Source organism: Petaurus breviceps, unplaced genomic scaffold (genome assembly GCF_028583685.1).
Source record: "Petaurus breviceps papuanus isolate PSGF00001 unplaced genomic scaffold, PetGlider_PUasm1.0 138, whole genome shotgun sequence".
Taxonomy (NCBI): domain Eukaryota; kingdom Metazoa; phylum Chordata; class Mammalia; order Diprotodontia; family Petauridae; genus Petaurus; species Petaurus breviceps.
The window spans coordinates 29,975,344-29,992,527 of NW_027185694.1; the positions used below are offsets into that span (position 1 = coordinate 29,975,344).

Genomic DNA, 17,184 nt, shown 5'->3' on the forward strand with positions numbered 1-17,184 from the left:
CTCGCAGCCATGAAATTAAAAGATGCTTGTTCTTTGGAAGGAAAGCTATGGCAAATCTGAATAGCATATTAAAAAGCAGAGACATCATCTTGCCGGCAAAGGTCTATATAGTCAAAGCTGTGGTTTCCCCAGTAGCAGTGTATGGCTGTGACAGTTGAACTATGAAGAAAGCTGAGTGCCATAGAATCAATGCTTTCAAATTGTGGTGCTGCAGAAGACTTTTGAGAGTCCCCTGAACAGCAAGGAGATCAAATCAGTTAATGCTTAATTGGAATTAATAGTTCATTAGAAGGTCAAATACCAAAACAGAAGCTTAAAAACTTGGACCACATAATGAGAAGATGGGACTCACTGGAAAATATCCTAATGTTGGCGAAGATTAAAGGCAAAAGGAGAAGGGAACTGCAGAAGATGAGATGGATAGATAGTGTCATGGGAGCAACAAACATGAGCTTAGACTGACTTTGGGAGATAATGGAGGTTGGAAGAACCTGGTGTCCTATAATCCATGGAGTTATGAAGTTGGACACAACTAAATGACAGAACAGCAACAACAAAGTAGGAGTTTTGAAATTCAAACACAGGAGTCAAGAGAAACCTAGAAGGGTAAATGTATTCAAGCAATTAGAGGGGGCTCTAAATGAAGTACTAACATTCTTTAAAGGGGGTGGATGTTAAAAAGTAAGTGTCCCTTAAGAACCTTAATGTCATAAATGAGTACTGAGGCAGTTAGATAAGAAAAACAGGAACTGGAGGTGGGTTGATTCTATTGAGGTTTTTGAATGGGGAATGTAAAGGGAGGGTACAAAGAATACACTAACATAGAAGGGAGAAAGAAGAGGATGGAACTTAGTATTTCTCATAATTGGATTCATGAGTAGAAAGGTATACAAATATAGAAGAAAGGATGAGGGCATCAGATGAACTTCTTATCTGAAACAGATTGTGTTGAATATATATAGACACACAATTGTACACACATACTCACAAATAAAGAATTTACTATAGAAATGTATCAAACTAAACTGAGGATGGCAAGAATAGGGAGAGAGATGGTTAAGAGGGAGAATTATACCATGGATAGAATAGTTACCAAAAAAATAATAAGCTTTCTGATATGAATGTGTGATAAAAAGAAAAAAGATCTAAAATATAAGGATGTAGCCATCAGTTGAGGAATGACTGAAGTCTTCAAGTCAGCAAACATTTATTAAACTTCTGCTATGTGCCAGGCAATATGCTAAGCACTATGAATACAAAGAAAGGCCTAAAAAAAACCCCCAAAAGCCCACTGTAAGGAGCTCACAATATTTTTTTTTAAGTAATTGGGGTTAAGTAACTTGCTCAAGGTTACAGGGCCAGTTATTTCTGGGTGTGGTGCTAAGTATCTGAGCCCCAATTCAATCCCAGGTCATCCCAACTCTGGGGCTGGTGCTCTTATTGCACCACCTGGCCACCCCTAATCAATTGGGGTTAAGTAACTTGCTCAAGGTTACACGGCCAGGTGTTTCTGGGTGGGTGCTAAGTGTCTGAGCCCGTATTCGATCCCAGGTCATCCTGACTCTGGGGCTGGTGCTCTTACTCGCTGTGCTACCCGGCCACCCCAAGGAGCTCACAATCTAATGAACAAATTATGGCATATAAATGTTAAGAAATACGACATGACAAAAGAGAAAATTTCAGAGAATCTTAGAAAATATGCATTCATGTAGAATATATAGTAAGAAAAATCAGAAGAACAATTTTATAGAATGATATTGTAAAGAAAAACAACTTCAAAAGACCAAAGAAATCTGATCAAAACAGTGACCGACTTTATCTCCAGTGCATCTATGCTGAAGGATGTTACTTCCTGACAGGTGCTAGACTCAATATGCATAAATTAACATCCATTTTGGACGTGCCCACTGTGTGGGTTTGTTTTGATTGACTATCATTTATTTGCTCTAAAGATTTTTCCTATTTTTAATTAGAAGGGAAGTTTAGAGGAGGTTATAATGATGCTAAAAAAAATAAGCAAAAAAGTAGGCCATTAAAACATTTTTAAATGCATTGAAGAGAACTGAAGGAAGTTCAGAAAGAAGCAGACAGGCAGGTCAGTTTTGAAACTAGCTTGTTGAATTTGCTATATACTTTTTTTTTTAAGCAAGGATTAATAGATTTGTGATTTCATATACAATCCTCTTTCATTCTACGGTGTATATGGAAATGCTTGTGGTTTGCTGGGAGGGGGAAGGTATTGGTTTTTGTTAAGTTCAGAATAAAAAAAAATTAAAAAGTTTAAAAAAAAATTTTTTAAGAGCCAAACACAGGAGTTTATATTTTAGGTGACAAGGAACAAGATTTGACAATTGATTAGAAAATAGGAATGTTTAGCAGAAAGGAGGGTTTAGGGAGAATGACAGTCTATTCTGTTTTGTTGATTTATGTTGATTTTGAATGATCTCCAAGATATCTGCGTTGAAATTTCCAAAAAGCAATTGGAGATATGACTAAATATCAAGAGAGATTGAAGTTGGATGTATAGATCTGTGGGTCAAATTAAATACACCCACAATAACTAATGAGATCACCAAGAGAGTATAGTGAGGGCAGAGCAGACCCAGGACAGTGTCTTGGCAGTCCTACCTACAGTTAGCAGGCATCATCTGCATGATGATCCAGCAAACGAGGTTGGAGGAGAAGCAGGAAAAAGTAGCAGAAAAGTCATTCCCCAGTTGAAGTCAAAGAATATGAACAGACAATTTTCAAAGGAAGACTCCCAGTGTGTAAAAAAACAAATGAAAAATGCTTTAAGTCACTGATGATTAGAGAAATGTAAATTTCTCTAATGTAAAACCTCAGTGCTGAGGTTTTTAATTAATATTTATTATATTATATATTATAAATAATAATTTAAACCCACCAGATTGGCAATGTTCACCAAAAACAAAAAGGAAATTGACAGATGCTATAAGGGCTGTGGGAAAACAGATGCACTCAAGCACTGTTACTGTCCAGACATTCTGGAAAGCAAATTGGAACTATACCCAAAAAGCTATTAAACTATATATACCCTTTGATCCAGCAAAACTGCTATTAGATTTGTACCTCCAAAGAGGCTGAAGAGGAAAAGGAACCATATGTACAAAAATACTTATTGCTGCTCTTTTTGTGGTGGCAAAGAATTGGAAATTGAGGAGTATGGTAAAACTGGTACTTTAATGCACTGTGGAGCTGTGAATTGCTCCAGCCATTCTGGAAAGCAGTTTGGATTTGTGCCCCAAAACTTACTAAACTTCATATCCTTTGATCCAGTAACACTGTTAGTCCAAGAGTGATATAAGAAAGGGAACCGTCAAAACCAAAATATTTCATTTAGTCTTTTAAATATTTTCTCTCAGGTGCAGGATACCATTTAGTCATGGTGAAGGAGCAACACTGTAAGGAAAATGAAATTGAAGATCTGATTCATAATCATGTACTGAATGCCTCTTTGGAGAGCAATATAGGAGCTGAGTTGTCATTTCTCTTGCCCAAAGAAAATGTGCACAGGTATGATGGATCCAGGAAAGAGGAAGGACAGTGCTGATGGTTTTTAGTTGTTCAGTGTTCAGAATTGATTTCCTGGTGTAGCACATGCTATGGAACTTCTCTCCCTACCTCCACTTACCCCATTTGAACTAGCAAGTTGAATCTTCAGAGCTCAGATGGCTAATTCTTGTCTTGTAAAACCCTAGAGATAGCCCTGAGGTGTTGAGAAGTATCTTTCTACTGCTCTATCTCACAAGCCTCCATTACTATGTTTTTTCCCCATTGTTATTGGTTGATATCAATGAATCAGCCAAGTTTAAATAGTTTTTAGAAAGAGGTATAGTAATTGATCAGTTAAGATTCCTGTGACAGTCTGAGGTATATTGTGAGGGCCAATACAATCCAAGAATTTCCAAGTTTTCTATTACTCACTACGAGTGATTGAGCTATTCCCTCTCCTGAAAAAGTTAGATGACAGCAAGATTAATGAAGAGGCAGTGAGGAAATGCAGGTATAGTAATATAGTTGGTATGAAACAAACACCCCAAATCTGGAACATACTCTCTCACAAGTACATAAGGAGTTCAGGGGAAAATGGGATTAAGCTTAGAGAACTGTGGCAGCCAAACATATCAAGAATACTGCTTAGGACACTTATGAAATGTCCAGGATCCTCTGATGTTCACAAGGTTCTCCTCCAGTCATGCTGGTGGTGGGGTTGTGGGGAGACCAAAAGACCTAAACTGAGGGGCTTTTCCTCCCCTCCTTCCCTAAGGAATTTCTTCTCAAGGGCTTGACTAGAGGTTTCTACCACTAGATACTTAGATCCCTGGGTTTCAGACTGACCTGCTCTTTTGTGTGACCAAGTTTCCTCAACCAGTTCAAACACCCTTCCTTTGTAAAATCGCATCCAATGTTATTAAAAAAAACTAAATTAAGAACTTTTTTGCACCATGTCTAAAGCCTATGATTAATCTGATTCAATTGAGATATGTTCTCAGTTATGGTGTCAGAATGTAGCTTCTTACTACTTTAAGCAGGGTTGAGTAGTTTGATTGAATAGATCAATCTCCTCTTACCCTTATGCTTACCGCAGATCTGGCCAGTAGTCCTTCTGACAGGCCAGAGCTTGGAACTTCTAGGCTCCTGTCACTACCTCTTGTGACTTTCTTACTACTCCCTTGGCATGTGCAGTAATCATGGGCTAAATGAATAGCTCTGGCACGATGTTCACTTGGAGTATTGGTCCATATGTATAGTCTTATAGATAAAATAAAGTCAAAGAGTTTGAATTAATTAGCCTCTAGGTGTCACTGTAGTCCATTTGTTTCTTTAGGTCATGTCCACTAACAACCTTAACAAGCCCAGACATCACTCCTTAACCCAAACATGACATCTTACAGAATTCTATATTTTCACCTAGTTTTGAGGTTCCATTCCACCTGAGAGGTGATATATTGATGAAATGTTGAAACTTACTATTTATGAATTTATAGAGTACCCCTCAAGAATAGTGTATAGAATACCCCTCAGGAATCTTCCTCTCAACTCTTAGAGATTCAGACATTTAAGACTTTTGGGTCACCGAGCTTTAATAATGTAGGATTAAAATGCAAAATACAATATAAACTGTCCCCACCATACCCACTCCCTCCAAGTAACTTGGTGTTATCAAAAAGAATTATTTCCTGAGCATGCATATCAAAATATAAAGAGGAATTGGAGAGGAACGTTTTTCTCCAGTCTTCAGCTCTTAGATTAAAGAAAAACTTAGATTATTAAATTCCCTGCAACTCAGCAGCCACAGACTTCATAGGAACCACAAATCCTTAGCTGATTCTATGAAACACTGGTTGTTTTTTACTGCTCATACTACTGATATTGGTCTCTATGTTTCTGGAACTGCCATTTTCCTCCAGAAATCTGAATCAAAAAGAAAAGAACAAATGGTTGAATGTATGCATAAATGAAAAAAATGATTAATTACTTACTATGTCCCCAAACTAAGTTTTGTTTTTGTTCAATTGTGCCTAACTCTTCATGACCCTTTGTGGGGTTTTCTTGGCAAAGATAGTAGAGGGGTTTGCCGTTTCCTTCTCCAACTCATTTTATAGATGAGGATATTGAGGCAAACAGAATTAAGTGACTTGACCAAGGTCACCCAACTAGTAAGTATCTGAGGCCACATTTGAACTCAGGAAGATGAGTCTGACTCCAGTCCCTGCACACTTTTATACCCCCTAACTGCCCCTAAAAACTATGTTAAGTGTTAGTCATTCAAATACAAAAGAAAGACAGTTCCTGTCCTCTTAAGAGTTTATATTTTAATAAGAGAAAACACATAGAAGGGATTGGTAGCCAGAGAGGGTCTTTTGGTTTGGAAAGTCACAGGGGTTTTGAGTGTTTTGAGCCACAAAAAAGTAGATTGGCATACTTTCACCAGTAGCAATAACAATATTCATTTGGAAAAGAGGAAAAAAAAACAGAGAAAGTGCAAAACAGATAACATTCATGTTTGTTGCTGTCACAAAAAGCGTCATCTTAATTCCAGATAGGGTATGAGTAAGCTTTTCCCCTTCTGAAGTCTTGACGATTTATTCTGATAGTCAGTGTCTGTCTCTCTCTCTTATTTTCCCTTTCCTTCTTCCTCCCTTCACTGTACTCCATATTTCTCACTCCTCTCCTCAAAAGATCACAGAAACAAAAGATTAAGATACATTCCCTGAGTTACATCACCATGTATATAGGTGTGTCTGCCATTAGGAAATTAACCCTTTGAAAGCTGCTCCTACCAAATCACAAATTCCCATGAGAAAGCTGGAGAAAGGTAATAGGGCACATCATAGGAATAGGGCTACACAGAGGAAAAAATCCCACTATATTCTCAGAACAGGCTAAATTACTTTGGGAAGTGGTATCAAATAGCTGGTTGACAAGCATACTTGCAAAGAGCTTACATTCTAATGGGGGGGGGGAGAGAAACATGCAAATAACTGTGTACATAGAAGATATATAAAGTGGGAATGGAAGGTTATTTCAGAGGGATGACACTAGAAATGGGGAGAGAGGAGGACCAGGAATGGCCTCCAAAAGGTAGGTTTTGAACTGACTCTTGAAGGAAAACAGGAAGTAAGGAAGAAGAACATTTCAGGCACGAGAATAGCAGTGAAATGAAGGCAAGTGTTGTTGGACAATAGACTTCTTGGAATAAAACATAAGAAGACTGGAAAGGTAGGAAAGTCCAGGCTATGCAGGGCTTTCAATGCCATAGAGCATCTCAATTTGACCATGGAGATAATAAGAGGTCAGAGGTGGTGGGCTATAACACGGTGAGATTTTTGCTTTAGGTGGATGAATGGAGGATAGATTGGAGCCGCCATTCATTCATGATATATTGTTGATTTATGTGAGGCATGAATTTTCCATTTGACTCCCTGCTTTGGAAAAACTTTAAGTCTCTGCTGGCTTCCATCAGCTTCTATGATTGTTGTTGAGCCAAAGTATTAGAATAATTTTTTGAATATAGAATTTTTTTCATTTCAGTAAATAATCTCATGGTACTTTGCTTCAAACTGGCATCCCTTTCCCATATCAGCAATTCCCAAAGTGGGTTGTGCGGGTGTTCTATATCTTTGTCACCTCCTTGACCCTTACATTTCTTATAATGGCCATATAAGTTTCTTGCCAGGTGATTGCTTTCCATTCTGGGAGAAAGACATTTGAGACCCAGAAGTAAATATTAGGATATCATCTAAAAGAGGATACTTTTTAGTTTTTCCTTCTTTATCTCTTACTTCTTCCAGGTTTGAAGCTTTGTTTGAAGAATTGGAAGAGAGACAAGCAGAGCTGGGCATCTCTAGCTTTGGGGCTTCTGTCACCACCATGGAAGAAGTCTTCCTTAGGTGAGTAAAGGGGTAATCCTGGTTGCATTAACAAGGAGGGAATGATGGAGGACATTGCACAATGTAAAACCTCAAAAGTGGGAATTACAGTTGACTCCAAAACCCTACAATTCTCAATAGGAGATTCTAAAGCCAATAATGAAAAATTATTTAAACACTACAAAATTAGGAAAGTAATGGGAGAATCAATAAGTGCAAATGAAAGAAGAAAATTAAATAAGCAATAGAAAGGCCCATTGAGTTAGGTTATTAGGAAAATTTCTTCTACCAAATCATCATTTGAAATAGGTAAGTCAGCTCCCTAATAACATTCTCTCCATCTAAAATGTTGTATCAGCAATGCCATATTCACAATGCCTATAGAGATTACAAATATGCTGATATAATTATCCATTACAAAATACGTCATGTTTGCCATATGAGGAAATAAACTAGAAAATTTATTAAGATACCAAAAGACTGAGTCCCAAAACCAGAAAGTGAAAGCCATCAGAGTAGTTATGATATTGGCACAGGTAGATAAAGTAGAAAGCACCCACATTCTCAAGCCTTTAAAACAGAACAGGCTACCTCAGGCAAAGGTCCTCCTCTCCCCACTCACAGCAACCACCCAGCGTCCTGGAAGCGCGCTCCCAGCAGCTCCGGCCCCTGGCAGTCCTCAGCAGGAGTCCTTAGCAGAAAGTCCTTAGCAGTCCTAACTCAAAAAGGGCTTCGCGCTGCCACTGCCTCTGCTGCTGCCGCCGTCACCACCACCGCCAGCCACCGCAGGAACGCTAGCTTGGCTTCCGCTTCCTCTTGCTCCGCCCCTTCCTGCTACATCAGCAAGTCCAACGGGGCATGGAAGATCTTTAAATCCCATAACCCTTACAAATGTCCATGGTGTAAGTGTTCAACAAATGTTGATTTTCATGGGTTCTTTTCCTTGGGCTTTCAATAAGATATAGCAAACTTTCTTCAATCTTCTTATGCACTTTTTTGTTTCTTTAATTATTCCTTCTAAATTTTATTCTAATGTTTGCATTTTCTTGTAGTTCCCCTTTCAGAAACTGAGCATGATGGATTTTGGAGAAGCTCCTTGCTCAGTGAGAATGATAAATTTTCATGTATTGTGATCTGTATTAAACATTATTTTACTAAAAAGTTCCCTTTTTCCTCCAAAATTTAATAGGACATGGAGAAAGATAATGGAACCCTTCTTCTTAATTCCCCCTTTTTGGATGAATTGTAAAAAAAGTTAATTACAATCACTTATGACTGGAGACAAAGCCTCCAAGTGGTATTATTTCTTAGACAATTATGCCTCAAAGGCTATGTTCTCTAAAGCACTTTAACATCAATGCAAGATTGAAGCACATATACATACAAAATTAAAAATAAGGGGGAGTTAGCTTCATTTTTTTTCAAATTCAGTAGCAAACTGAAGATTTGAAGATTTCATCACTATTTAATATTTGTGAATTTGATTTGTCTTTTCATTTTTGAAGAAGACTAATGATATCATAGGATGATGTTTTTGACTTGCACATGAATTGAAGTGAGGTAGAGTTGCACAAAGTCCCTGGCCTCACTCTCTCTTCCTGAGTCATCAAAGGTCAAAGTTTTGCGACCAAAGTCAAGAGGCAGTGGATATCCTTGGCACATTTGCTGTCTGACCAAGCTCTAAGTGCTCCACAGTGCCTACTGTGGCTGCTTTCATGACTGTTGGAATAAATTGTTCTTATCTGCCCATTCCACTGGGGAAACATTTCACATGCTTGGGGTAGACACCCCTCTAACTAACCAACAGGTTTGAGGCATGTTGGTTACTTTCAACCCAGTTTAGCCTATCTGGCAAAATGGTTTACTGGGGTGTGATCACTGCATTTGCTACAGCTTCTTGAAGCCAGAGGCAAGATTTGAGTGCCAGGTAGACAATAAAGGTGGATGAGCAGCCCTGAAAAGGGCTCAGCAACCCCTCACAAGGGTTATTCCTCCTTGAACATGCCATAAACCCCATACACTTTTTCCTAGGTAACTATTAAGCATTATTTTCTTACTGAGAGTGGTTTGGTGGTACCCTCTCAGGTTAACATGGACCAGATTTCTTTATCAACTAAAATGTTATAAAAAGTACATTTGTCTTTCTAAATATTAAAAGATTAGAATATTACAAAAAATACCGTTCTTTGGGAGAGCTTGTTTTCCTTCATATATATCTCTGCCATATAAAGCTAAGTCCCCAAGTCTTGTTCCCAAGAATCAGACTGACAGAGCTAAATGGACCTCAGTGAACTTCAGGCAATTCTTGTTAAAGAATTACATCTTGGTAAATTACATCCTGATTGTAGAACTCAATTGGTATGTTTTCACATCTTCTAGCTTGGCTTTACATATATTGGTTTCTCAAAAATCTGAAGACTACAAGTAACAAAAGTGCAAGGACTAGTTAAATGAGGAAGGCTCTTCTTTGAAGAAGACTTCTCAGCTGCCAAAGTAGTCCAGGATGTGTTGCTGTCACATGTTGCTGAGTCGTTGGCCTTCCCTTTGGCTGGTGACTTTGAAATATTCTGTCTCCTTTCAACTTCTTCCATTCATAAGCAAGAGTTTGGTTACAATTACAATTGTCTGGTCTAATTCCTCTTCAGGATACCCATGGAACAAGTAATGAAGGATTCTTGAGAGCTGAATATATTGTACCTGATCTATTCATGGAAAATTTTTTTAATATTTTCTTTTTTGAGAAGTTCATCTTGCCTTTCTGGACTAGACTACACTCCATTCATCTTACTTTTTGGCTACGTGCAGATTAAGAAACATGAGTTGACTGAAGCTAGTCAGTTCTTCCTTAGAAAGTTGATCTCCTTTTGAAGGCTTATAGAGTCCATTTCAGTAAAAACTGGTGGAATATGCAACTAAAAAAAAAAAACTTAGGCTTCCTAGTAAAACTTCTATCATAAAAAATATCAAGTGCATAGGGAGAATTCTTTGAAGTTGAAAAGACAGTCAAGAATGTGATTTTGAGAACAACAGACAGTTTCCCCTTTTAGTCCTAGATAGTTATTTGGAAAAGCAGAGCTCAGTAAACCCCTTATTGTAAAGATGTCAATTGCTAACTCTCTCAAGGTACTGATCATCTGATTCTAAGAAAATCAACTGAAAGTTGATTCATTTTAGGAGGTCTTTCACCCAACTGAAAGTAGCCCAAAAAGACCAATTAATCTCTGCATACCAATGAAAACCATGGATTATCTTTCTTGAATGTGTCATATTCTCTGTACTATCCCATAGACTAATTGACCAGTTCAGATAACTCTATTCCTTCTCTCCCTTCTCCCCCTATTTTTACTTAACAGCATCAACTCAATTAGTTGCTGCTTCTTACCTACTTTTTCTGATCAGCTGTAGGCATATCATTAAGTTGAGGAGAATAAGGCTTAGAAAAAGCACTTGACTCTGAATCCAGTGATCCAACCATAATGGTTGTATAAAAGCTTTCAGGTTGTCTACTAAACCCTGGAAATCATAATAAAGCATCATATCTTATCATTGTTGTTGATGCATTTTGTTTTGTCCCAGCAGGTACTTACTGACAAATGCTACGATTCCTTACAAAGAATATCCCCAAAGTGTTTCTGATACTTGTAGGTTACTATTTAATAAAAAGGATGAATGCCTGTTTTAATTTTAATAATTTGGTAACATTATTTGTGTTTGAGCTGAATTTTGTTGTCTTTGCTTAAATTTTTTTTGAATCACTGTGCATATTATTCTTTTGGCTCTGCCTTTTTCATTCTGCATCACTTCATACAAGTTTTCCTACAAGTCTTGTTTCTCTGAATTCTTCATATTCATTGTTTCTTATAATATAGCAATATTCCTTTGCATTAATATCCCACGATTTGTCAGCCATTCCCCAATTTAGGGCCATATAGTTTATTTCTAGAGTTTTAGTATTATATATTATGCTTCTCTGAATATTTTTGTCCTTTCTTGCTATCATTGATCCCATTGTATCATAAACCCAGTAGTGAAATCTCTAGATCAAAAGGCATGATTGGGGAGAATTTCAATTTTGGATACAAAAAAATGGTGTAACAGGTGGAAAAAAAACTTTTGCCAGATTCTTCTCCATGACTCTGGTCTAACAGTAGAATTTTAAACACTAAAAGCCCCATTATGAACTTAGAGCTACCACCCAAAGTTGAGATCATATCAGTCATCAGAGTTGGGGGGGGGGGTTTAACCTCAGTTAAAGGACCATCAAAATTCAAGCAGTAACAAACCTGGCAGTTCAAGAGCAAGTCCTCAGGGAGGCTAGGTGTCGCAGTGAATAGAGCACAGGCTCTGGAATTGGGAGGAACTGAGTTCAAATTCGACCTCAGACACTTAACACAAAAACTAGCCGTGTAACCTTGGGCAAGTCACTTAACCCCAATTGCCCTCCAACAAAGCAAAACAAACAAACAAACAAACAAAAAGAGCAAGTCCTCCAAGCAAGATGGTACAAGGTTTCGGTGAGGATGCTTCTAGAATGGAGAGCTTGGATATCACTGTCATCTGTTCCTGGGAAGCTTTCAGCTACTTAGCATTGTATGAATTGACCTAGTATGGCAGCATCTAAATGACCCTTCATCTAATAGGCCTATGAAGACAGCCTCCCTTTCCAGTCTTATTTCCCCATACTCCATTATCCCAGGATTTTCCATCCCCAGTCTCCCATTTCTTGTCATTTTCCTGAAGTTCCATTCTGGAATCATATCCAGGGAAGAATTCCTCCTCCCAGAGTTGCTTAGTCTCTTTGTTTCCACATCAGGAATACTTAGCATTTCCTTTAGGACCATCTCAGGCCTGGCAAAGACACAAGCGCCTCCTGGCCACCAGGTAGAGCTCTTAGTTAAAGCTTTACTTTAAGCAGTCACCCTACCTATTTTACCTTTATTGTCTTGTTCAACTGGTTGTCCTCATGTTCTGCTTAGTATAGAAAGGAGACATCAATAAACACTGGTGGTTTCAGAAAAACATGGCAAGACCTATATGAACTGAGGAAAAGTGAAGTGAAAACTAGGAGATCATTGTGTACAGTAATAGCAATGATGTAATGATGACCAACTGTGGAAAGACTTGGCTATTCTGATCAATATAATGATCCAAGACAGTTTCAAAGAACTCATGATAAAAATATGTTAAACTCTGAGTACAAATTCAAGTATAATTTTCTCAGCTTTTTTTTTTTTGCTTTTTTGTGACATGGCTAATATAGAAATATGTTTGGTGTGATTTCACATGTATAATTGGTGTCATAATTGTTTGCCTTGTGAGTAGGAGGGTGGGAGAGAATCTGGAATGCAAAATTGAAAAAAGAATGTTGAAAATAAACAAATAATGAAATAAGGGGGAAAGAATCATTCCGGAAGCAACATAATCTTAAAACACTAAGGGATAATTTTATTAGATATCTCAAGAAGTTTCCAAAAGATGCCAAAACATGGAGAAAATTACTGATAATATTGTTACCTCTAAAGAGGTCATAGATTGCATCAATAACTACCAACCCATGTGTCTGCTTTCTCATCTTTATATAATATCTTTGTAGAAATGATCTACACACATATCCAAAGTATCTTTGATGATTCTCTCACATCTTTAGAGTCACAAAAATGAGTAAAAGGTGCAGAGAACACAAGATGCACACCGACATATTAGATTTGGTAGAGCAAAAATGCAGCTTTAAGGGCTCTCCTCAAGGGAGTTTCTTGCATCACACCTGGCACATATTTAGTACTTAATACATGTTCATTGATTGATCAATGCATATTACAATCAATACAATTATAATTGTTACAATTTGTTGTATTGAACAATTGTTCAACAATCCTCTGATTATCCTTGTCAAACTGAGCAAAGAAGAGGGGGATATATGCTTGTTAAAGATGTTTACCACTGTTACGGAAGGTGTGCTACATAATGTAGAACATGTTTTACTTCCTTGTTCTAAATGTCCTCCCTTCAAATATTTGATGAAGACCCCCAAGGCCTTTGTACCTCTCCTCAATTGTGCTAATACTCTGTAATGCCATGCATAAGCAGCTTTCCAGAAGAATGCTACTGTGAACAGCTTTTAAGGTTCTGATTACACAGTATAGTGAACACTATTCCATAACAAATCAAAGCAAAACTTTCACTGAAAATCAAGGTACAGCATTCACAATATTACAACTTCTCAAAGTACAATAGTCGAAGTCTTCCATTCATGGGGCAAAGTATCACAGAAAATCACCATATAATAAGATCACAATATAGTCTCAAAATATAATAGTCAAAGTCTTTCACATATATGGCACTCTTAAGTTAACTCAATCAGTCACTTATTCAGCAAAGTCTTCCACTCATGGGGCAAAGTCTTGATTAACTCAGTCACTTATTCAGCAATCAATTACTAAGTATCATACACAAAACCCTCCACCCCTTAGGTCACTGGTAAACTATAATTCCATAATTATTCAGTACCCAAGGAGAGGTCTTTTCATCTTGACTTGCGGCTGGTTCTCAGATTCCCTAGATCTCCTTCCATGGTCCCAGATTCTACCTGGATTCACCAGACTGTCACCTGGCTTCACTGGCAGAGAGCTCCCAGTTCTTTGTCCAGCTCTCTGGGTGCTTGGGTCCTGCTCCACACTGAAGTTCACAGGGTCTTGTCCATGTCAGACCCTTCACCATTTCTGCTCCAGGGAATTCAAGGCTCAACCAAGCCACAAACAAACAAAGTCTCAGCATCCCAGTCTTGCTTCCTCAGTCACCTGGGCTCCTGGCTCCTTGCTCCTGGCTCCAGGCTCCTGGGATCCTGTTCAGAAGAAGCTCCACCACCACAAGTTCTCAGGAAACTCTGGCTCAGTTCTTCATTCTCTCTTCTGTAGCTGCTCTGCCACCAGATGCTGGTCTCAAGAAATTCTGACTGTGCCTCTCTGGGACTTTTCCTTATATACACACAGCATTAGCTTCCTGTTTCAGCCGACCCCTTCCTGTTACATCAGTAACAGGAGACAGGAGTCCATACCTTCTGTTTCCCCAACAGAGGCTTGATCAGTTACTAAGTGCTAAGTACCTGCTACCTTTGCCAACACAAAGGGATCTTCAAATTCAAATTACATTACCATTACATACTCCCAATCCTTGGCTAACAAATTTGCCTTCATCTTAGACCATTTCTTCTTCTATACTTGCATTTCTAAAACTCAAACCTGAACATTTTGGGAAACACTACATCTCTGGCCGGTACTAGGTACTTCTTTTTTCTTAACCTCATACACAGTAGGTCAATAAGAGTAGGTGTATTCCTTGCAGAAACTACCGCTTTTGAAAAGCATAATATAAAGGGTGCTAGACTTAGAATCAGGAAAAACCTGAATTCAAATCCTGTCTCCTTTATTGATGATGATGACAATGATAACAACAGCAACTGCTACTACTATTACTACTACTACTCAGCTTCTTTAAGGTTTGCTCCATCTGTCTGTATCATCCTATCCTATCCTATCCTAATCCTCACTACAGTTGTTTATCTTTCCTCAAGGTCTGTGACTAGTTCACAGTCTTTCTTTTTACCCTGACTTTTGTCAGCATGTTGAAGGACTCCAGTATTCAAAATGAGGTCCCCTCAGACACATTGAACTCCCAGTTCATGAACCTCTCCAACTCTCATGGTCTATAGCTGCATTCCACTTCAATCAAAAAAAGATGGCCACATCTTTTCTCACCATCACCTATAATTAGCTCAAATCATAACTCCTATCCTCCCCATGTAAATCAGCATTTGCATTTCATTTCATTTGTTCTCTCTTTAATAAAGTAAGTAAGCTTTACTATGTCCCAGGCATTGAACTAAGCATGGAGAATACATGCAAAATTATATATTGAAAAAACTGAGAATTTAAAGAAAATCTTTGGTTTATAGATTAAAAAATATGTAAAATAACCAACCAAATGAAGCAAGAATTAGAGATCTTAAACTACTCAATCTCAAAAAAAAAAAAAAAGGCGAAACATGTATTGCCAAAAGGGAAAAAGCCACAGGCCAGATGGATTTACATGTGAATTCTAACACTTAAAGAGTAATTAATACACATATTTCAAAAACTGTTCTCAAAAAGAGAAAGATTGTACTCTGCCAAACTCCTTTTTTTTTTAGGCAAAAATCCTAATATCCAAGCCATGGTAGAGAAATAGAACTATAACCTAATATCACTCATAAATATTAATACAAAAATTTATATAAAATATGTAAAAATCCTCACAAGGATGCCCTAGAAAGGCATGAAGATTTACTATGGCCAAGTTTGATTCATGCCAGAGATAAAAGGATGATTCAATATCAGGAAAACAGTCCGCGTAATTACTCATCACAAGGACTGAGCTCTCCTTCATCTCCGTTGCTGCATCATCGTCCCTCTTGTGCCTCCTAGCCTTAGGTGTGCCCCAAGTCACCATTCCAGCTTCTCTTCTTTCGTACATACTGCTTCTCATGATCTCATCTGTTTCCATGGAGCCTCATGCTGCAGGTCGATATCACCAAACACCTATCAGACAATGCCACCTAAGCATCACATTAGTATGCCAAATTCAGTGTATTCACAATGAAACTTATCTATGCCAGAGAACCTAGGGCACTGACTTGAGAGGGTTTGGTATTAATGGATGTAGGAGGCTAGATAGAGGAAAGAGTCAAAGATAATGCCAAAGTTTCAAGTATAGGTGACAGGGCAGGTAATTGTGTCTTTGACAGGGAAAGGAAGAGAATAGATATTTATATAGTGTCTTTTACGTGCCAGGCATCTTAGAAATATTATCTCATTTGATCCTCACAACAGCCCTGAGAGGTAGGTTCTATAATTATCCCCATTTTATAGATAAGGAAACTGAGGTAAACAGAAGTTAAGTGACTTGCCCAAGGTCACATGGTAAGGGTGTCCCTGAGTCCAGGACTAGCACTCGATCCACTGTTCTACCTAACAGAAATAGAGAAGTCAGGAAGATTTTGCTGGAAAGATAATTTCATTTTGAATGTCACATTTCAGATGTTGGCAGAACATCAGGATGGTGATGTTTAGTATAGTTGGAAATGCAGGTCTGGAACTTAGTAGTGAAGCCAGGACAGGAGAAAGAGATCTAAGAATCAACTACATAAAGGTGATCGTTGAGTGGGAATGGGCATGTAGATGGCCAAGGGGAGAATATAAAGAGAGATGAGGACAAAGGCTTAGATACTAGTCACTTTAAGGACTTCAGAGGAGAAAGAGGAGCCAGCCAAAGAAGGAGCTGTTAGAAAAGTAGGTTGGAAAACCAGGCAGAACACACAGCAGCATTCTGAGAGAATGTTCCAGAAATATTAAGCCTAAGTTTTAAAATTAATGTGAATTTTACCCGACGTCCCTAGATTTCTTACCTTGTTTTTGGTACTGAAATATCCTGGATTTCTCAGTTTCTTTTCTTCCAGACTCAATGGCAATGTTATTTTCTAGAGAAATGTTTGTTTCTTTTAGTTTTAAGGAAGACGAGACAGTTTTGCTACTTTAAGAGTTTGGGAAATGATTCATGCATTCCCAAAATATTTATTGACAACTTATATGTTATTGCATTGTCCCAAGTACCATCCAATTCTGTACATCATTTCCCCAATTGAGTGAGGGTGCTGAGTAGTCTTTTCATTTCATAGTTTTTGCATTGCCTTAGATCATATTCTCTGAATTAAAATAAAACTTAGCTACAAATTATAGGGAAATGTATTTACCTGTAT

General features: G+C 38.0%; 1 protein-coding gene and 1 pseudogene across 1 annotated transcript in view; both read left to right on the plus strand.

Moving 5' to 3' along the window:
- The window catches only part of LOC138143979 (phospholipid-transporting ATPase ABCA3-like), a 282,495-nt gene that overhangs the window by 207,721 nt on the left and 57,590 nt on the right, over positions 1-17,184 (plus strand). The window contains exons 15-16 of the mRNA XM_069065289.1: positions 3,384-3,534; positions 7,317-7,415. Of these exons, the coding sequence (XP_068921390.1) occupies positions 3,384-3,534; positions 7,317-7,415 (250 nt within the window). The remainder of the gene's footprint in view (positions 1-3,383; positions 3,535-7,316; positions 7,416-17,184) is intronic.
- On the plus strand, positions 11,571-12,000 carry LOC138144004 (retinal rod rhodopsin-sensitive cGMP 3',5'-cyclic phosphodiesterase subunit gamma pseudogene; annotated as a pseudogene).